This window comes from Cryptotermes secundus, unplaced genomic scaffold (assembly GCF_002891405.2).
Source record: "Cryptotermes secundus unplaced genomic scaffold, Csec_1.0 scaffold354, whole genome shotgun sequence".
NCBI lineage: Eukaryota > Metazoa > Arthropoda > Insecta > Blattodea > Kalotermitidae > Cryptotermes > Cryptotermes secundus.
The window spans coordinates 136,835-160,279 of record NW_019737392.1 but is presented as its reverse complement, the minus strand read 5'-3'; the positions used below and the strand labels follow the sequence as shown (position 1 = coordinate 160,279).

General features: G+C 34.7%; 1 protein-coding gene across 19 annotated transcripts in view; it reads right to left on the bottom strand.

Annotated features, from left to right (window-relative positions):
• The window catches only part of LOC111870292 (calcium-activated potassium channel slowpoke), a 201,517-nt gene extending 181,079 nt beyond the window's left edge, over positions 1-20,438 (bottom strand). For 16 of the 19 annotated variants that reach the window (XM_033753754.1, XM_033753756.1, XM_033753763.1 and 13 more), the window contains exons 1-3: positions 5,984-6,076; positions 1,040-1,151; positions 288-439 (exon numbers count right to left, since the gene is read on the bottom strand). In XM_033753754.1, the coding sequence (XP_033609645.1) occupies positions 288-439; positions 1,040-1,151; positions 5,984-6,004 (285 nt within the window). In that variant the 5' untranslated portion in view covers positions 6,005-6,076. Of the gene's footprint in view, positions 1-287; positions 440-1,039; positions 1,152-5,983; positions 6,081-17,966; positions 18,000-20,387 lie in introns of those variants that run through there. The other 3 variants (XM_033753771.1, XM_033753772.1, XM_033753770.1) reach the window with 1 other exon arrangement.
• Positions 20,439-23,445: the final 3,007 nt, after the last annotated feature.

Genomic DNA, 23,445 nt, shown 5'->3' with positions numbered 1-23,445 from the left:
CCCTCTGTTAATAACAAGATGAAATACCAGTGCTCACAGCATGAACCTTAAAAAAGCCTCTCAGGCTTGTCATGACTGTTTGGTCAGAGGCCAGCCATGTCTCAGAGATTATTTGTGAACAATGGGTTAAAATATACAAATTACTAAAAAGTTAATTTAATTTATATTATTAAATGTTACTGCAGCCACATTTATTAATTAGTGAGAAGAGAATATTGAGTTTTTCCTTATTTGAGTGCTAATCAAAAGTGTTTACCATCATGATTCATATTTACTGAAATACTCACCAGATGAATTATCCCAGCAGCTGTGAGCCATACAGAGATGAAAATGGACACCAGCTGAGCAAGACGGATTGAGCTTGAAGTCTTGAGGATGTTGAGGTACTGCAGAATATCTGGCACTGTCATCAAACGTAATGCTCTCAGGAATCTTAAACCTGCCAACAATAAGTCATTCCACAGGTTTCAGAGCATTACATAGAACAGTCTTATCCAGCTACCTCCTTGCCACCAATCACAGTCAGTTCTATATACACAATCATGAATATACTGGCAAAATTCTAAGAACTTCATTTACTTAATAAAATTTGTATTACACTTCCTTTTTGTGTTTAAGAAAAAACATGCTCTAAAGTATAAAAGTAGGGCATCCATAGAGAATATAACAAGCCTGTTTAGTATAAAAAATATATAATGGTGTGTTTAAACATCATAAAAAATAAATAATCAACTTCTTCACAGACACATTTCTTTCTGAAGAGTTTACCTATGTAGGTCAGGTTCTGACAGAAAATTAAAAACCACATCATAAGCATCTACTTCCAGCCCATAATGGGATTTCTAATAGGTTACACCAAATAAAAATTGTTGCATTCAAATTAAAAAAAAAACTGATCTCTAGCCATTTGAAATACAATAAATACCAAAAAACAGAATTTTTAGCTGCTCATCACAATATCTTTCAAGGAAAACAGCACTATTTCTTCATTAAATAACTAAACAAAGATAAAATGCAATAAATGTAAGAATGTGCTCACCTATCCATGTTCTGTCCAAATATATTGAGACAAAGGAAGGAGGAATTGTGAAGTAATCTACAAATGAATACATCTCCAGCATGAACCACAGTTTATCACTTGCTGCTATAAACTGCAATGGAAGGAATGTGCATGGTTACAATATGACAGAGAACAAAGATATTGATTTTGGAGATAGTTAAGAACAAAAATAATAGAAAGTGATATGCAGAGGAAAGACAACAGAATGTTTCAGTGGAGCTGAATTACACAGCAGGATGGATAAAAATACAGCCTTAAATACCAAAAGTAAAATAAAGAAGGGGATCAAAAAACATATGAAAGTCATAAAACAGCAGAAAGAAAAAACTGAATTATTGGCAACCACTTAATACAACATGTCAAAATTCAAAATTATGTTGACATAAACATGCCTGTATACTGGCAAAAAGTTAATTAAGTTTCAGTGTACAATTGTCATTCATTTGTTCAAATATATACAGTATACACTAGGAGTCTATACTGCGTAACTCTCTTCTTGCAGGAAACAGGACGCCATGTGCTGGAGAAAACACAGCAGGGACTATGGGATATTTAGCCGAGGCGGTGGGAGTGGTGCTGGTAGAAACCAGTGTATCTGGGAGGTCTTGTGACCGGCCAATTCGATCAAGGTTTTCCGTGGTTTTCCTTGGTCCCACAGCAAATGCTGAGTTGGTATCCAAATTCCACGTTGCACTGCATGCTTCACATGCAGCCCCCCCCCCCCAATAGTAACATCATGAAACTTATTATACTATAACTACACAAGAATGACATGTCTTATATCATGTATAATGATCCATGGACACGAAATAAATGAAATGAAATGTTGTTGTATTTCAGCAATTATGTCATTCTCAAATTTTTAAAAGTGTGGCCGACAAAATGTATGCCTCCAAACTTCATGCTCTTATTTGGGAGGTCCAGAGTTTAGATACCAGCCCAGGAACCAGGTACCCTGAGGCATTTTGTGCTTTCCTTGGTCGTTTCAACCAGCACCAAGAAAATACTTCAAATTAGACAGTGACTGCTTCCTTATATATTAAAATACATACTTTCCAATTTATTGATCATCATCCTACCATTCAAAGCTGTATCATCTGCGCCACAGATGTCATTAAACAAACCAAGAATAAAAAATAAAACGAGATGTCTCATGATTGAAACTTACACATATGGGAATCAGAATTTAGTACAAAAATATTGCACCCAAGCATGGAAACACGGAATATATTTTCCAACAGAGCATGTTCAAATTTCATTCTTCATTACAACCTCAAGATGAATATACGTGATGAAATTTTCCTCTTATATGTCAGTTAATTTTCAAGGAATACACAGCGGTATAACCCAGAAGACAGAACTCTTCTTTGTGGTAAATAATTTCTGATATTGTATACCAAGACTGTAAATTTCTGAGTAAAAGGTAAGAGGTAAAGTTGTCCCTTTGCTTAACTAATTCAGCATTATGCCATGAATACTTATGGGGCAGTGGAGATACAGCTCCACCATTCTTGACCTAGGCAGTGGATGAGGGTGAGTGGTAGATTCACCTACAGGAAGGTTTAACCCCAATGAATGTGCCCCCAGTACCCATTGGACCTGACCCGGTGTGGATGCTGTGGAATAGAGAAAAATCCCTTTCCCCTTCCGGGAATCGATCTCCGGCCGTCCAGCCCCAAGTCCGTCACATAAATCTGAGTTCCAGTGATAAACCTAGTCTCTTCATGCAGAAAGATAAAGGAAAACATTTGCCATACGTGTCCTTGTCCGTCTTGTATAACCTACTGAGTATTCGTCGGTTATACAGTAACAATTTGGTTGTGGCACGCAGATTTGACCGTGTCGTAAAAAAAACAGGGTTTTCGGTGTTGTATGGCAATTAATAAAGTACGTCTTTGCCACAATTCTCTCTCACGAAGCTGACGTGGATATTTATTGGCCTGGAATGACATGATTTGCTGGTTTAAAACTTTATCCTACTGGAAATGAGCTTTGTCGAAACCCCGTATGTTGTGAAGCAGTTTTAATGTCTTATCCACGTGGCAAAATTCAGCCTGCGCAGTCACTTTCACAAAGTGTATGCATCACGGTAATCTTGTACAGAATTATGTACTGATCAGAACACGACATTTGTTGACATTTGCTGAACTGAACACCATGTCACCTTATACCAACGCAAGATTTGCTGTGCATTGCTCGAGCTGAACGCCCATGTTCTCCGCTTTACGGCACTGTAAAAGTGAGCCATTTTAGCTCGAACACCGAATCTCCGTTTTCAAACTACATGCCGTAGTATTTACCAGTACGTAGCAGGAGCCCACTGGGTACCGAAATAAATATGAAAACATCTTGCGTTAAAGTAACGATTTGTTTCCGAAAAAACAGTAACGTTCACGTCTCTCGTAACCCCACCCCCTTCTCCCCCGGGGAACTCGTCCAGGAAATTCAGTATTCTCCTCACCTGTAATAATTTCCATGAATGATTTTATTCGCCGGCAAACTTTCAAATATGTCATAGATAACACGATGTAATTTTAACAAACAACTGAGCAGTAAACATTCCGTGTGCCACTCTCTAGTCTGACTACCATATTCGTGACACCTTTCTTGGGGGAATTTGTTCCACAAAACTGAACATAGAGGATCAAATTTAGCGTTATGATTATGAATTGCAGTGTTTTGTTAAATTTCTGTATATGTAGTTCTATGTGACATCAGATACACACATGCATTGTACTGGAATCATATTTATATCCTTCGAAAATTGTCTACATAACATATGTATCCTCACACCACTGACTGCTTTTTGAGTGACCGCCACAGAAAGCCAAACCATATCTCAAATAAGCATGATAATATGCAAAATAAATACTCTTTATAACATGATGACTTTCCCAGGTACACACATTAGATCCACAACAGACACATTACTCACAGGCAGAGAGAGAACCATCCCTGTCATTTTTCCAGTAAGTGATGGCATAATCTTAGTTACAGCCTTAGCAGCTCCAGTTGCAGCTGCAATAATGTTCTGTGTTGCTACATGCCCACAGTGCCATAGTTTTCCAGATGGTTCATCTACAGTTTTCTGGATGGTTGTAATACCATGCACAGTTGTCTCGAGACTTTCCACCATCTCCATTGCTGCCAAGCCATTTTTTTATATAGCGTATATTTGTAACCATATTCACTGAGGTACCATAATCTCCCAGACTGACTCCAGCTACAAATATGGAGACATCTGCAGCTGGAGCACTCTGGATCAGTTTCTTTGCTCCACCTTTCAGCTAATCTGGACATTTGTCAATAATTGTGAATATGCCAGTACATTCCACTGTGTATTCAGCTGGGTGTTTCTTCCATGGATTCATTTGCTTGAACACAATGACAGTATGGCAATTTATGATCATGGAGTCCACTTCTATGTGAATTTCTCCCAGAAATTTGTCGTGTGTGGAACCGAACTTGAGTATGAACACCATGTAATCTGGGACAATGAATGGATCATTCATGCATGTGATCATAATTTCTTTATTGGCGGTAAGGGAAGCACTGAGTACTGAACAGCCAAAATGACCAAAATTATTTATGCCACCTGTAGCCATGCTGCATTAATGACTTGTACATAAATTTCTTGTGACAGGTGCTTCATACACCTGTTTTATTTGTTCTTAACTAACAGTGTTTCCTTTGTGTTTTACCTTCATTCTTCTGATCATGTTTACTTTATAACTGACCCTTGTACTGCAGAGTATTCATATAAATAAATAAATTGCTGAATTTAACTAAATTTACATATATATCCAGTAGTTAGCGGAGGAACATTTAGAATTGATGAAATGTTTAACTTTACTATTTTATTTGGTCATATGGGATAGTAAATGTATACAACTCTCAGATAATATATTCTTTTTGATACTTTATTTTTACAATCTGCATGTTCCTCATAATTGAAATGAGAAATTCCTACCTAATATGTTTAACTTTTTTCTCAGAAGCTGTCTTAATCTACTTAGTAAACTTAATAAGCAGAAAGAAAGTGCAAAAGTAAAATGGAAAAATCAGGAAAATAAGGGTACAAAATTTAGAACATACAAGCCCACAAAGAGCAAAGCAAACATCACTTTTATATTAACATTTTGCATTTATATTTAGAATGTCCACATAAACACTGAAGATATTTGTATGGTTGTTTCTGAAAAGGGTTACCAAAAACTAGATTAACTAAGACTAATAATTCTCTTCTCATTTTTAAGAAGCCCTAAATTCATAATATTAATTATTTAGATTATGTCTTTTGAGAAAAGTGTGATATAGAGATAGCCAAACTAACCGACAAAAAGACAGAGCACAGTAATATGAAAACAGTTCTTTCATAATCCTGGAGTAGGATAAATGTCTATGTTGAACAGATTTTTTATTTCAAGTATCTTTCTGTTTACAATATTTCCATATTTAATATATAACATATTTTTATTTTTGTAAGGTCTGACTAATTCTACAAAAAGAATGTGTGTATTTAAAAAACAATTTATGACATATTTTGGACAGAAACAAAACAATGCACCAATAATTCATTTATGGTTGCTGCCTACCACCTTACAATCTGAATCCTAATTACTCTATGATCTTGACACATGACAACTAATAAATTTTGCCAATTTCTACGCAGGAACATCAGTCCACTTTTTTGTCAGTCCTTGTATATAGTAGAGTTTTCTGACATTTCCTTAAATTTCAAATGAATTTTGATATATTATTTTCTAAATTTCAGTTTCTTTGTTTGAAATATATTTTTACTAATAATGAAAAGTATTGCAATTTTTAGTATTCACTTTAAGAATTATGAAATTAAAAGGTGTACTTCTGTCATCCTAAATAACACAAATTCTTTGTAAAGTAAGAAATTTGGGTTGTACTTACTCGTATAAAAAAGTACACCATAAAAAATATATTGAAGGCTAAATCTATCTGCTGGGTGATGTTGTTGCTCCACTTCTGGCACCGCTCCACCTCTTCACTGCAATGCAATAGAAACTAATGTTAGGGACCACCCATTTTCAGCACAGAAATGCAGGATATAGTGCAATTATATATGTTAAAATAAGTCCTGAAGCATGAACCATATCTCCTAAGTCAGAAACATCTACTCTACAAACACAGAAACAGTCTATAGATATATTATACCTTCTTAAAAAACAAAATGGAGGGCCATTTTGTCTCGCAGATTATTTTGATGTACTTTGTCATCTGTATAGCAGGATTCTTATAAATCACAAGCCTGGACACACATTGTACTATTAACCATGTCCTATTTTGTCATGCTATTGTGGGATTTGTCAACAAGAAGGAAGAATAATCTAGAAGACACCAATCAGGATAATGAGATTGCAGTTAGGGATTCAAATAGGATACCTGATAAGTAAGTAATGTTACATATCATTTGATATGATATTAGGTATCACACCAAGAGCCACTTGGCCATCCTCAAAGGAAAGAGCCTCATTATGAGAACCAGTGCTCCTTATGCATTAAAGTGCATAAATTCAACACATTCAGAGGAGGTCATGCTCAACCATTTGCATGTTTCCGTTCAAAATCTACTAGGTGAATATTTATGAAATTTGGCACTGTGGGATCTGCCGTAAAAGTTGTGTGACTTAAGTTTAATTTGTATGAGTCGAAACACACAATCTTTCATGAAGGTCAAATTAAACTTTGTCAATCTTCTCAAGAAATATCTTATCATACAAAATTTGGTATATGTCTTAAAATATAAATCCTATTAACATATCATAAAACACATTTCAAGTACACCTTTCAACTCTTTTTTCCATGCTTGGCCCTAATGAAGCAGGTTATCACTGGAAAATGCTTGCAAGATTTGGATTGGGATGAACTGTTAGGCAAGATGCAAACCTGTGACAAAATGAACCTATGCCAGCTTCATGGTTTAAGGAATTTCTGCATGTAAATAGAATTATTCTCCTCCTCTATATTCCCTGTCACCAACATATTACATTACAAACGCTTGAAGATCTTGAGTTGATATTTAGTATTACAGAATTGTTTTCTGACAAAAGCAACCAATACAGAAAGAAAACTGAGCAAGAATTGGTTGGTTAACAGAGTAAAATTATAAAGACATGTGCACTTATGATTATACACTAGACAGTTCACTTAATATGATGCATATCTGCTAGCTGCAACACATTTTCTTCATATTGACATACAAGTCAGTGAAAGCAGGTCAAAATTTTGGTTAGGATCTCAGCTTATTGGGTCTCAGACAAAACAACTATCAAATCAAGTTCATTTTGTTGTGTTCATGAAACAGTTTATCATACAAGTATCTGATGTTGAAGAAGAAACTCTTGAGCTGAGTGGTTAGAGCTACTATTTTATACTTTGGAAGGCCTGGATTCAAATCTCGGCCCAGAGACCAGCTATGATGACAAGTTCCCAGTCCATTCAGGCAAATGCCAAGTTCGTACTGCAATTCAGGCCACATATACTTCCTTCCACATTCTTTTCAGTTCATTATTCACAAATCATCCTACCAACTGATGTTATAGTCTGTTCTACTTACAGCATCATTAAAAGAATCATAAACAAATAAAAAATAAACAGAGAGAGACACAAATCATGAATTTAGAAGTTTTCTGTTAATTTCTTTTTCAGTAAATTTGATTTGTTTCATTCTGGTCCATCACACTAACAATTATAAATACAAACCGCTCCGTCCAATGTGACATACAGGTTTTTACTACGTTAAAACTTATCTCCTTTACACGTATTTTAAATCAAAACGCCTATTGTGATGGTACTTTCCAGTTTGTAATGATGTTCCCTCTGAAGATGGCCCATAAGGACCGAAACATGTAAGGGAGATAAGTTTTAACATAGTAAAAACTTACATGTCACATTGGACGGAGTGGTTTGTATTTATTCTTTTTCAGTTTTTGCAGTGCCCAGTTTTCACTAAACACAACAGGCTTGACCTAGCTGGAGACATCAGACCAGACTAAATATCAGAATTATAATCTTACTGAACCATGAAAGTATCATAAGTAATTATATCACTCCTTATATGTAATGTACTCTCTGCTTCACAAGTTTTCACTCTTGGCCTCTCTTCTCTGTTACACTTCATACATTATAGTATCTGCTTTACTAACTGATACCTTTCTATTCTATTAATTATTATTCCTTTTTTTTAAGTGATAAAATACTTCAGAAAGATTAAATGCTGCACCAGACTAGATCACATTGAAACTGAAGATATTAGGAGAGAATTTAAGATATAATAAGTTCAAAATGAGATGATGAAAACAGACAATATTAGAAAAACCACGTGGATACAATGACTATTAAAGGATTTTGAAACAAATTCTACAGTGAAAACTAAAAGGACGCTAAGACTCAGAAAGACCTTTGAAAAGATAAGTATGTGAAGTCAAAAACAGGCCTGACTGCCTATACCACGAATTAAAGAGTAAAAAATTGTTTGTTGTGTTACTGTTGTTTCCTATTGACCTGATCCTCCATGCCCTCTTTGTCTCATCCTGCACTGCTACAAATGATACAGAGTAGCACAATTTCTCACATGGGCCTGCATATGCCAGTGGTTTTGAAACCTTCTTTTGCTTCTGTGAATGTACAGTGTACAGTTTGGAGATCTTTTTTAACTACCCTGAAAAAGTAAGCTTATCCCTGTGCCTAAGCACCACAAAGTAAAGGGATAAGGGACTGAAAATAATAAAACAAACTACTTCTTTTACATCAAACTAATTAATTCCATTATGCATTCTTATTCCTTCAGTTTGCTGTATACCAAATTTTTCTCAACTTTTTCTCTTTCTTTCATACTGACAGTTATATTTACTTTTGGTTTAAATAAATTTCAATAAAATATGGTAAAGAGGACAAGTTACAGAAGCATAAATCCAACACTCAAAGTATCATTTGTGCATAAGCACATCTACGATTTGGATTCTGGCTGCAGCACATGCAACTGTTGTCTGTAGTTACATCAATAACTAGAATCTGTCAAGGGACTAATCTCCTTTCCACCACTGTGTTGGCAGTATGAACAGCAAACTGCTGACAGGCTACCACAAGCAAACAATGCTCTCTGTTCCCAGTGCCTTCAACAAACATCATAAAAGTACAACACAGAGTTTTATGCCTTCCAGACAAAGTATCATCAAACTCTACCTCTTGATGAAAGTGTACATTATGACTGTTAGCAGAAAATGTTTATTTCTTCACGATGCAGAAGTCCAGGACAAAGCATGCACTATATAAGGAAGGTCCAAAATCTAAATTTTCAAAACTTGGTTCCTTATTTTGCAAAAATCACAGATGTTAAATAACTAGACATAGTCAAATTTGGGTAGGCCGCAGTTGGTATGGACATTGTGGAGACTGGGAGGGCCACATAGCCAGACTGTGTATTGTACACAAGAAAAAAATTTCTTGAACCTGCCAAGAATTGAACCCTGATATTTCAGTTGAAGCACCTAGTTACTATATGGACTGAGTTATTCCAGTTGCCATTATCTACACTGTGCTAAGTCTGTAATTGGCCTTGAGGCTGTTGACTTGGCACATAAATAATAAAGAATTGAATTGAATTGAATTTAATTTAATTTAATTTAATTATAGATTTTAATGAAATATGTGTTTTCTACCATGCACATATGAATGAAGCTATTTCATGCCAGAATTTAATAAGCTTATCATGTAAAAATGTATGAAACAGTCAATATTCTCAGGAACTACCCTGGACATTAATATATCTAATTTTGTTGAAGATATGTTAATAAATTTTTAGGAAACCTGATAATGTCAATTTGACAAAAGAGATTTCTCCTAGACTCTGCACTAGTCTCCTTCACTTTAAAACATCTTAAGTTGCAGTTTGGATCACCCAGTGACTGCTTCTGTAATCAGATTAAACTTTCCTTCCAACAGAAATCTTCTGTAAGCGTTCTGTAAATAAATTGGATAGAGTCCTACTGAGAGAGATATAAATTCCACTTCAGGCACTAGCACACTGGGGGAAACAGTGCTTCAAGGGTAATCTTTTACATGTGCTCTATTTAAATTATAAAGTACCTTTAAATCTAAGGTCCAAATTAGGTACAACTTGGCACACACATTTTATGTTTTTACTACCTCAAATTTAGGTGTCTTGACTTCAGTATCAATTGTCTCGATAATATAAATGTATGTAAGGGTGCCTGTATATTTATCTCTTGGTTTATTAAATCAATTCTGTACTGGATTTACTTAGGTAGAATAATTTTTTTCAATATTTCTCAAATTAGTCATAGTTTTCATTATTTATAATCTATAAACATTACTTCAGAGAGTATATATACATGACAGGGTTAAACAAGAAACAAGTATGAATCAGAAAAAAGAGGCTCTTTATCTAAATAAGATCTCTTTAAGGTATTTTGACGGAGGTTATATAATCTTATGCTATGAATATTATGAACCATGATGCAGGAAGAAGAGGAAGGAGATTTCAAGGCCTCATAAATCCAAAGTAAAAGTGTCAGTTACACTTTAATATTCAGTGTGTCCATGGGTTGGGATTTCGTTTACTCCCGAAAAAGAGGGTGACAAATGCATACAATATTTTGGTCAGAGAACCTTTAAGGCACAGACACAGAGGTAAGGTTAATATTAAAATAAATCTAAAAAAATGGGGTAAATCTATAAGAACATATGGGTACAATTAAATAGGCTCCGGATAGGGTTCACTGATGGGCTCTTTTCACCAACCTCATATTCCATCAAAGATAGAGTTGAGCAACTATCACCTTCTCAAGATTAATTTCCAGATACCCAAAATATGGAAGTAAAACTTGCATTACATAACATTTTTTTTTACATTACATTACATTACATTGCATTGCATTCCATGGATCCAAAGTTAGTCAAAATGATTGTAGGATGTAATCTATGTCATATAAATACAAAACATATGTACAGACCCAATGGAGTTCTCACATAAGAGAAACCAAGAATACACAGTGACTACACACAAGGCTATTTAAAGATACATAAGTTATTTTCTAGACAACAGGTATTCATCAACAGAGTAGAATGAATGTGTATTTAAGTATAGTTTTAGTGCTATTTTAAACCATGCTTTTTCATTCATAAGACTTTGAGGTCAGATGGCAGGTTATTAACAATTTTGATCCCAGCATAATATGCGCTTTTCTGAAAGCATGAGAGGTTAGCAAGTGGTTTATGAAGACAGTGTTTGTGTCTTGTGTTAACACTGTGTACATCCACATTCGTCTGAAAATATTCTTCGTTATTTGTAATGAAGTTTATTAATGAATATATATATATATATATTCACAAGGAAAAGTTAAGATCTGTAGTCTCTTAAATAGATCTCCACAGGAATTATGGAATTTGACATCCATCATGATTCTAACAATTTTCTTTTGCAATGTAAATCCCTTTATACCGTCAGATGAATTACCCCAGAAAATTATTCCATACTTCATTGTAGAGTGAAAGTAAGCAAAATAGATTGTTTTGAGAGTATCAGTATTACTAATATGTAACATGGATCTAACTGCATAAATGCTCTAGAGACAGTGTCACGTAACTTTGAACAAGGCCATGCATTCCCCGCATTCCTGCAACCCACCCCCTTGCCTGAAATTTTTCTTCTGTGCATTCAAGGTTACTCTTGGCGCTCTTGGCCTTGTTCGAAGTTACATGACACTTGCCATACTTAGCTTTGGAGTCAACTGATCGATATGGTTTTTCCAGTTCAAATGATTATCAATTTGCAAGCCAAGGAATTTCCTGTTTACTCGCATTTCTATATATTTATCACTACATCCATTGTTTAATGGATATTGTGGTGAGCTTTTTTTGTTATAAATTTTGTTACATTTGTTTTTTCTAGGTTCAGGGACAGCTTGTTTGCAGAAAATCATTTACTCATTCGTGAAAGAACCTTGTTTGATAATATGCAGAAATCATCTAAATTTTTACCAGAAATTATAACACTAGTGTCTGCAAATATTATAGGTGTCGATGAGGTCCTTAGTGTAGGAGGGAGGTCGTTTGTATAAATTATGAAAAGCAAAGGCCCCAAAATTGACCCTTGTGGAACTCCATGTTTTATTATTCCTTAGTTTGAGTACGTACTTTGGATTGAATTTGATGATTTTATTTCAATCTTTTGTTTTCTATCTTAACGTTGTTCCTTGAACGCCAAAAAATGTAATTTAGTTAATAAAATTTCATGATTTACACCATCAAAAGCCTTTGCCAAGTCACAGAATATTCCACGAACATGCTTTTTTTAATCTATATTATCATTAACAGGGTTGAATCAGTCAGTCTCCTGATGTCTGTACTGTAATGAGGCAAAGTGAACGGACTCTGACATCAACATCTGGCCCACAAATCTGGAAGCTACTTTCCTGGTTAAGTTACCAACAGCTGAGTATACTACTTTCTTCAGCAAGTGTCTTCCAACATGTATTAAGATGATATGTTTAATATGGCTCAAATTCATCTCTTTATCCAAAATAAATAAATAAATAGATATGTGCAATAATAAATTAATTTTGTTTAACATTTGACTGTCCCTTGTATGGATTACACTAAACAGATGACTGCTGCCTCACCTTTGCCCTATATTCTCATGCACAAAATACATATGTTGTAATAATATATTTAAACATTTCACTGCATTCTAGATTATTACATACAGCCCTAAAATAAAAATTATAGAGCAGGGATTTAGTAATGCTATTCCACCAACCTGAACTGGTATTTGTACAGGAGGTATTACAATATTTCAACATATGGTAGGAGAAATATACAGAAATTGTAGATATTGGACAAAAAAGCTACAGCAAAAAAATAAAATATTTCATGCAATGGGCAGAAATGTATTTCAGCAATGCATCATGAAAAAACTGATCTAGGCAACAAATGGATTCAAGGATTCTCAAACTGTTGTCTACATTTGGCTTCATATGACCTGTAGCATCACATAACACACAATTAATACCAATACATGCTTAAATATGACATTAATTAAGTTAGTTTTAAAAATGCAAAATTGAAGTCGAAATTTTATGATACAGGAGTTCCACATTACAGATGAGACTTAAATGTATATTTAAGTATACGATAATTACAAAATAGTTATTCAATGGCAGTTTCTGTTATGTATTTAGAATTTTGTCAAGTGGCTTGTAGAATAAACAAGAAAGGAAAAGTGTGGGAACACTTGGAATAAATCCTAGCAAAATCTTTACAACTACAATAATTATAAATCATAGTACAGCCTGAAATACAGAGGATTCAAGGGTTTTGCTACACTGCCCCTATAGTTTATCACTGCTTTAACCCTTTTCATTACAAAGATTTCTTTTCAGTTATCTACTTTGTTTCCCCAGCTTAAAACCCTGGGTGAAAATCTGGTTCTCTGAATGTTAGAATTTAATTGGAATATATTGCGACAATCAACCAGTTTATTGTCTTTCAGGATAGAGAAATAATATGTTTATTTATTTATTGTTTACTTAATGATGCTCTCAGTAGTTTGGACTATGCAGAGTGATGTGGCAGAATAATTAACAAATTATTCATTGGAAATGGATGTGAGAGGAAGTCATCATAGCCTATATCAAGGTATTATTCCAACATCTACCTGAATGACCAAGGAAAGCATGAAAAACGCAGGTTAGACAGGAGAGTTGATATTCTGGATGGGTTTCAAACTAGGCATCTCGCAAATACATGTCAGAAGCACTATCACCATAGCTGGCTTGTTTGGTGTGGAATACAATATTCTCTTCCTGCTGCTGTCTACTATCCTGAACTGTATGGATGAAAGTTTTCAATTCAATGGTATAACAAATATAGAACTAATGGATTCTATTATGAATTTGAACATCCAGGGAAATAAGCAAGAAGTTCTGGACTAAGTTAATCATTCCTCCTTCCTCTGAATGTGGTGTTAAGGTATTTTCTTTCATGATTACATGTGTTCTATCTACTGCCACTTGCAATAAAATGGTAATGAATGATATGAAACTATATCTTAAATTGCCAAAGTCAGTACATAAAGACATGAACTACAGCTAATCATGACAAAATAGCTCTACATACTACTGACTGCTTTCATGAAATATAAAATATTACATGTCCCTCCAAAGTTTCTGCCATTATCGCGATAATATTTTTGTGGAAAATTTTTAGCCATGTTAATAATACTTTGGCATACCAATGTAAGAGTTCACCAGGTACTGCTACTGAAACTAATATTAATGATAATTACCATTATGTATTGCCTGTTTATAACAAAAACGTTCACAACACAAGTCTGCAACAGGGGCTTGTTGTAAATTAAAGAAAATGCTAATTGATTCCATAAACCAAGTTTTTAAGAAAAGCAGCTCATTGTACCATATGTTTGGAAAATTATTTACTTGATATTCATGATATCTATTCAAGAAAAGAGAAGTAAAACAGTAAAGGTATCCCTGTAACAGGCCATTGAGGCCCATAGGGTTGTGAGACATCAAGGCTCCCACATCTTCTAGACAATCGGCTCATAGATGGCGGCAAGGCTGTCAGCCCTAAGAGACAGCCACCCTTTACCCACAAGAATATTCCAAGAATATTCCTGGTACTCATTTCTGTTAGATGCTGAGTCAACACAAGGGCCATAGTGCGGCTGGAAGGATTAGGTCAATTGAAAAAATCCAGTGACCTCATCAGGACTTGAACCCATGACCTTCCCCCTTGTAGCATAGTGAATTAAAAAGAGAACTGATAAAAATTACGTTAACTTAAATTCTATTATATTCTAAAATATTCCTCTTTGTACAAAACTGTTTGTCGATGATGAAGTGTAGTTATTTCATTAAGATCTTCAACTTCGATCTGGACACTTACTCATGTTTATTTATATTTAAAGAGCAAAATTTCAAAGCATACCAAGGTTAAAATACCAGGTTACTATAAAAGAAATAGACACATTCAACTTTATATAGAACCAAAGCCGGTGAACAAGTAGAGACACAATATGCGTAGCAGCATAAACATGGGATGAAAGTTTTTGTGACGGCAGCTTTTCGTGACGTCTCAATGATCTGAAGCAACGTATCACAACAGTTGTTGCAAGTGCTGACAAGGACATGCTCGGTGTGTTTGGAATGAATGGGATTGTCATACTGATATCTGTCATGTGAGAAAAGGCTCAGACATAGAACATTCGTAACTTTGTCATACAAACTTAAAGAAATATACTCAAAGAACATGTAAGTATTTTGGCTATATCAATAATACTTTGGTTTCTATAAAACGTTGAAAGTGTAAATCAGTAGATTTATATTAAGATTTTCACATGCAAACTTGCAGTTTGTGACCAAATATAACACAGATTTTATTCCTTCAAATACCCATCAAAAAACTATCTGCACACATTTTCATTAACATGCCAAGAATTTTATTAAAAGCTTCTAAAAATGTTAAATGCACAGATGTTTATTCTGAACATTTTATCACTAATTTTTAATACAGATTTTCTCAACAGTTCTTTAAAAATCTGACAAATTTGAGAAGACGAAAGACAGTGAAGAGACAGAAAGGAAGAGATAATGCACCTAAAAGATGTCTTTTCTTCTGTTCACATAAAGATGCCCAAAATTCACTGCAACATGACTGCCTTTCAAGCTCTATGATGAAACATAACATTAAATTCGATTATTCTAGAAGAAACATAATACAGGCCTCCAAATCACTACTAATGGAATAAGAATTACCTTCTTACATTCGGACATGCATTTATGAAAATAAGGTCTGTCATCAAAGGCCTGTCTACAAGATATGCCAGAGACTAATTGCTCCCTTACACAGCACTTGAAACCTCACCTCTTGGTACGTTGTATCATACTGACAAATGACCACATCAGTGTGCCTAACATTACACACAGTAGCAGTATGTAAATATACATCTACTGAAGAAATATTATTTACAGCGATGTATGTTGGAAAGCAGAAAACTAGCTTAGTGATATTTTCAGGGGGACACTTAATACCAGGAACGCTTGGAGGCACTGAATATGACATATAATGCTTTCAGTGCCTGGATTCTCCACATCTTCTTACTTTCCTCTTCAAAAAACTTAAAAGATGAGTTTATTAACATATATTGTTTAGAAATAGAGGGCTCTTATAGGAAAATAGACCACATCAGAGACCAAACAATCAGACAAGAACTAAATATATTTAACGTCCTACACAAAATAGGTGAAACCAAACAAATCTGATCCACAACCTTGAAAGAATGAATGAAAGCAAATTACAAAAAAGGCAGAAGAAGGAAAGGTGGATCACATAGAAGATGAAAGAACCAATTTTGATTTGAACCTTGGAGTCAGAACAATCTAGCAAGGAAGTTCTTGTAGACGAAGATGACAACAATGACAATTAAATTTTTGACTTAATGAAACTAAATACCCTGTTGATGTGGCCTACACCAACCTATGAATGATGTTCTTCATTGTTATTATTATAAAGTTATTTCTGAACTTTGGTAAACTGTAGAATAAGAAGCCACTCATCATGCTTCCAACTGGGCTGATTTAGCAGTCTACGCTAATTAACCTGTCCTAAACTAATCTGACTTCCTATCAAACAAGGAGCTGAAGAGAAACTATTTAACTTGCAGATGATCTAAATTAACCTAAGTTAATGATTCAAAGTTTATATAACTTTAAACATATACAGATACTGGAAGCATTTGCCTACTAATAACACACAACTAGGGTGTGCAAATAGTTTTGCAGCTGGCTATCTCTATCTTAGATATTTTGAGAATACTAAGTAGAATCTATTGTTTGGAGTTCTAATTAGTCATGACACACAAAAACTTATTGCAAATCCTACAAAATGTTTATATGAAGACAAGATAAAGGGAAGGGCAGAAAGACCTACAGTATGATCCTTCCTTTTGCTCACATAACAAATGCCAGTCTATCTCTCCAACCCATCAATCAGTTTAGACTTCACTGAAGGTTAAAATTTCAAAACAAATATTTCGCCCACTCTGCCCCTACTAAGTCAACTGAATTTAATAATGTTCTAATCAATGTGGATTATATAATTAAGACTAAGCCTATATATAATAAAAGCTGTTATTAAAGTACTAAAATTTTCAAAATTATAGATCAATATGAGTGTAAAAACATTTATAAATTCAGCACATCAAATTTTAAAGTTCAATAATAAATGTCACTTTTTTTTTTTTTGCTGTAATATGAATCAGAGTTGAGAGAAGTAATATGTATGCTTTTATCAAAGCAAACAAACCTATACAGTGCCAAAATATCATACAATTTTTTCCTGTACATCTTGGACTTGTGTTATTGCCAGCGTGTTTCTTCTGCAATTAACGTGAAAAATTATTACTTGCAGTGATTATCTTTCATGGTAAAACTAAATATTGCTTTAATATCTTAGTAAGTCTTATTCAAAGAAATTATATATTATTAATTTTAATTAAGTGATCAAAATACTGTGCAAAATAATAAATATTTTGTCAGCTGTGAAAACTGTGTGCAAACAATTCGGGAATAGACAACACATGTGAAGGAACAGATCACACTGCAATTTTATTAACAGACTGACTGCTTTATCATCACACACAAACATTCTAATTTGTTTCAAATGGTTTTTAATTTACAACAGCATAAAATACATATGTAAATATTAGATGCTAAACAACAAAGAGTGGAACTGCACTCATGAGAGTTCAGTTGTGAACTGAGCTCACAGTCACACAAGACAGTGCTGTTGAGTGTAGTAATTCAGTGCACTGTTACTATCTGCAAATACACACCTTTTATGTGAGTTACCATTCCCGCCTGATATGCTGCATAATATGAGAAGTACATTACTAGAATTAATACCAACTTAAAATTAGTTAGCCAGACCAGAGTTTTTTATATCAGGGTTCTGTTTAAGAGAATGGCTGTATATCTCTTTTGTAATTTCTTACTTTATTTAGTTTATCAGTTTGTCAGTTTGATGTAAAACTAATTGAAATTAATAATTGTTCTGCTTTTTAATTTTTTCTAGAAAAATAATATATGATCTTTATCAATAAAGAGCATATTATAAAATAATTTAATTTCAATTTTAATATAGGTTAATATGAGCATTATTTTGCATTCTGCAAAAACATAACCATGAACAACGAGCTGTTAAATCAGAAGTTTATAGGGAATGTAATTTTAAGCTGCTCAAACATACTACTCTAGCAGTTTTCCACGTGTATTAAAAATCATTGAAACCCACATAGTTTTTTTAATACAAGATGAAATTAACTCCCAAAGGTGGGCTGCTGGTAACAGTGATCTTCTACCCTAAAGATGGGGGCAGCAGGTTCATCCAAAACATTGGTACCTATCTACCAAACTACATGGGGTCACATCCAAGAAGAGCATAATTTCAATATTTTAGATGCTTTGTAACTTCCATCTGCCCTCCCTCTACATATCTGCTACTCACAAAAAAGGAATTGAGAGAAGAAGAGGATGAAATACCTTAAATAATATACCAGCAACTTCACTGAGTACTTATAGTTAAAATTTTGTAATGAAAAGAACATTGCTTTACTGTATACTCATGTATAACTATGAAATGTAGCAAAATCCTTGAAAGCAGGAAAATCATAAATGAAATCTACACAAGGTTTCTCAGTATAGAAAGTTTACTTGTAGAGTTAAATTGTTACAACCAGGGCTCTTGAAACGCATTTTCTAACTTATCATAGGTACAGGGAGAGGTAGCAGGTGAATTTTTAGCCTCAAACTAAATATAGTCAAAATGTAACAAACAAGTCATTTTACTTTCAAGTGTATGACTCAAACACGCATTAATATACAAATTATTTGGTTTCTTGCTCATAACATATAAGTTTCAATGCTGATTCTTTAAAACCTCCAGTAAAAACATTTGTGTGAAATATAGTGAGACCATCAGTGAGTGAGTTTCATCAAATGGCCAGATACAAGTTTACTTCTGGAGGCCTGGTTGCAACAATACCATTGAAAGTTAATGACAGCCTCAAAGATACAGCTTATAATTCTTAAAATTGAAATATTTACAGGGGCATTTACAGAGGAGCTTCACAGAAATCCAAGCAGGAAATGTATTACTTCAAAGGATTTATTGAATAATTGTATCATACTTTAAACTGTATTATGTTATTCATTATGCGTACATAAGGTACTGTACTCTATCTACAACTATTCATGCTTTAAAGCAAGAGTTTCATGATACCAAGCTGGGCCTCAAAATCAAATGAATATTAAATTCCCTGGTAACAGAAGAAAGAAAATTTTCTTTCTAGGTAGGTCATTGAGGGGCTAATTATATAAGCTGAAACTTAATTTTAGATTGTGATTTGAAAAGCACATACCTGAACTCAGTGGTAAATATTCAAGTTTGGCTGGTAGTGCTCCACCACGCCACTAAAACTGGAAGAATATAAAAAAGGGACTCTTCTGCATTCAATAAAATGTCTAATGTTTTGCTGCATGCATTTTGTAGCTTCTGCATGCCACAGCGTTTCTTAGATTCACATGCATCAGGACAGGGAAATAGGTAGATTAACTGCTTGGCTGCAAGTCCAAAAAAAAGTGCTTTCACTCATGCATCACAGTAAGAAAATAATTGAATAAAGAGAATCCAGTTGTTAATACTGTCAGTTTGTGTGTTCGCATTTCTGCACATCACAAGTTCCAGACAAGGCATCATGGCACATTAAATAATTATTTGATTTGTTTAACTATATATGCAACTTCTGTATTTTTTCCAAAATCATGGGCTCTTAGAGAGCTGTATAACTGCCTTCTGGGAGAAATTATAAGCTATGCATCACAGAATGAAGTGAATAAAGTTATTATTTGGAGCAGTATTCCTTCACACCTTTCTTTGGATCCAGTGGGTATAAACGAGGAAAAAATAATCATTCAGTATGAGGGATGTTCAAAATTTACTCACAATATACTTCCTCAAAAATCCTACAATTATCCCAGCAAATAATAAAACCTGGATGAAATGTGAACACCCCCTAGTTCTTCATTGTAAGACTGTCAAAGAGTGTCACTATATTATATATACTTAATGTAAATTCCTGTTGTTTAATTTCATACACATTGCTTGGAAATTTCTTGGAAGCTCCTAGAGAGTGAGTGTTTCATTGTGGGTATATATTTCAAAGCAAAATTATAAACTAATTATTCAAATTACTAACCTGGAGGCATCAATGAAATAGATAATTAGCGATGCAATACTGAGAATGAACACCAACACCACCTGGAACACCAAAATCAGCAATCACAATCTAATACACTGTAGATGTATACAAATATACCTCTCGCACAATATTCAGACAATTTCAACTCAGATCTAATGTGATATCCAAACACAGAGATGTGTTAAAATTCCAAGAATATCAACAGTACTCTCTTAATATTTAATGATTGGGTATTTAAGATCTGAGGATTATTTAATTAGAATACAATTTATTCTAAAACACTCCATAAATGTATCTTAAATAGTTATTCTTGTATAGGATTCTTAAAAACAGTTTGTTGATCTGTTGTTTCTTGGTATATTTAATTACTATCAACTGTAGACTATGGAGTGTTGATCATGAATGTAACAACAAAGGAAAATAAAAAGATTCACTGATGCATAAATAATCAACAAAACTTTGTTTAATTAATTAGAACTTGAGTAGTCCTCAAAAGATATTTTCTTATGGTGAGCTTAGTGTGATTCAGGGCAGCAAAAATATAGCTTAATCACTTAAAAAAATTCACTCAGCCATAGTCTCACAGTGTGCTTCATACAAATATTACTATATTTGCCACCAGTCTCCATTAACTCACTCACTGCAAATGGGCAGGCAGATCTCTAGAGCACTGAGGTAGTGAAATGAAAAAGATTTATATGAAATCGATTTAAAGCACACACATCATAAACTAAAAATTCATACAAAAGTTTCACTGGGAGACTTGTGAAGCCAAGAAGCGCAAGAAGTAAAATGGGAGGATCATATTACGACATGACGCCTGAAAGGCAAAATAGCGGAGCCAGGGAGAAAGCCTTTGCTAGGGAGTGGCTAGGTAAACAATTCATCTCCGCGACACCAGTGACATTACGCAACAATAGGATAGCTGAGGGAAGTGTGACTTCCACACAGTCTGGCACCAAGCAGATAGTGCCACTACACTGGAACAAGTGGTACCACAGCACCCGTATCAACAGAAGAACAGTGTCTTTGTTTGGGTCCATTTGGAAGCTAATCTGGAGCATTGAAACACAGCTGCTGAGAGATCCATACATATATCATTGTATAACAAAATTATGGAAGCAACAAGCAGAAGTCATACAAAATCATGAAAATGCAAATGTTTGCAACATTGGACAAGGCGAACCCTGACAAAGAAAATATAAGAGCTTAAACTTGGCGGCGGTCAAGCATACGACCATTCAAGTAACTAGACTGCCATTGTAGCAGGGCCTATTAATGATAGGGCATGATCTGCTATGCTAAGCCTGGATTGACAGAGGTCTTGCATACATTTAATAACGTAAAATGTAAATTGTACATGCTGACAACAACCTTATTACTGCTGGCTGTGACTCTGGTAAACAACAAGCCTGAAACTGTCATACAGTAATAAAGATCTGGTCTTAAGTCCCAGATGGGTGCTTTCTTCCAAGACAGACTGGCCGACTGTTGGTCATAACACAAGTTCTTCGACTTTTAAGCCCAAACGATAAACCCAGTGCAATTATATACTGTTTAGAGAATTAGTTCATGGAGCATAATTTGTGTGACTGTGACCGCAGGCAACAGGTGGCTACAGTTCAAGGCCTGCTAGCTACCATTCAGGAGGGCACTTTCCAACCCTATGATGTCTCTAAAGAAAGACAATAACTAAAATTAGGAAAGGCCAGTGGTTTAGATGACATTCCAAATTACTGTTTCCGGCATCTTCCAAGAAGGCCTCTTGTTCATTTAACACATTTATTTAATTACTACTTTCAGATCAGTCACATCCCGACTCCTTGGAAGGAAGCAGAAATTATAACTCTGCCAAAACCTGGCAAAGACCCAAAATTTCTCCAAAACCTGCGTGTGAAAGTACTTTCCACAGCAAAGATTGCAAAGTTTTATAAGTTATATAATAATTTTATGACGAAGTAATAAGCTGAAATTAATATAGTTACTACGTACTACATGAAATCCCACACAACTTAGTATTTCATCTCTACTGCCAGGTATAGAGAGTCAGACACTAATAGGTCAGTGAACTGTAGTTTATGAAGAAGGTACTCATATATTATTCTGTCTGGGAAGTAAATTTGACTGAGTTTGGAATATAAAATAAGTGTGTTTGGTTAATCAAAAGGTGTGTACATGAGATTATTAGTAGAGTTCATAAACATGAACATTTGTGTGAGGCATTTCCAGTTCACAAGTGGAAAGTTTAACACCCCCACCACACCCATTTTTAAATCCTGCTATAGAATATGACATTAAGAATCTGAGGGATTCAAGTTTAGTTTGATGAACTGTTTTTCTAAGAAACTGACAAATTTCAATGTGTGATTTTCTGAGAAGTAGTGAGCCTGCAACGGGGTCCACTCAGCCTTGTGAGGATAATTGAGGAGCTAGTTCAAGAAAATAGAGGCTCTGGTCTAGAAAACCGAAATTAACGGCCGTGGGGATTCGTTGCGCTGACCACGCGTCACCCTCTATCCGCTAAAGTTGGTACTAACTTCGCTGACAAGCGGCGGTGCCTCGGTCGGTATAGTTCGCTTGCGGATTCAAGCCTCGGAATTTGTCTGGTTCCTTTGAAGTAACACTTACACTGGGCCAGTACGAGCCAGAATTACATTAGTTGAAAAATAATTCTTGCTCAGTACCCCATACCAAATTAAGTTTAAATTCGTTGATTACACATATGGGCGGGCGGACTGATACGACTTCGGTATTACACATTCATTTTACTTGGTAAAAGGAATAAAATTGAATTGTAATTCAACTTCAAAGTAATAAACTGAGATCACAGGCGTAGGACAATTTGTAGGAGTCACATCTGTCAAACGATAAATCCTCTGGATATCTTTGCCCAGTGGATGAACATTTTGAGGGTGAGCGTGCAGAAGTGTATAATAAGTGTGGAACGACGCCAAACAGCAGTCAGCAGGTGCCAATAACCCCCACGTGGCCCTTCATATCTGAGCGAGAACACAGTGCAGTGCAGTGCAGTGCAGTGCACTTCGTAAAAGAACAA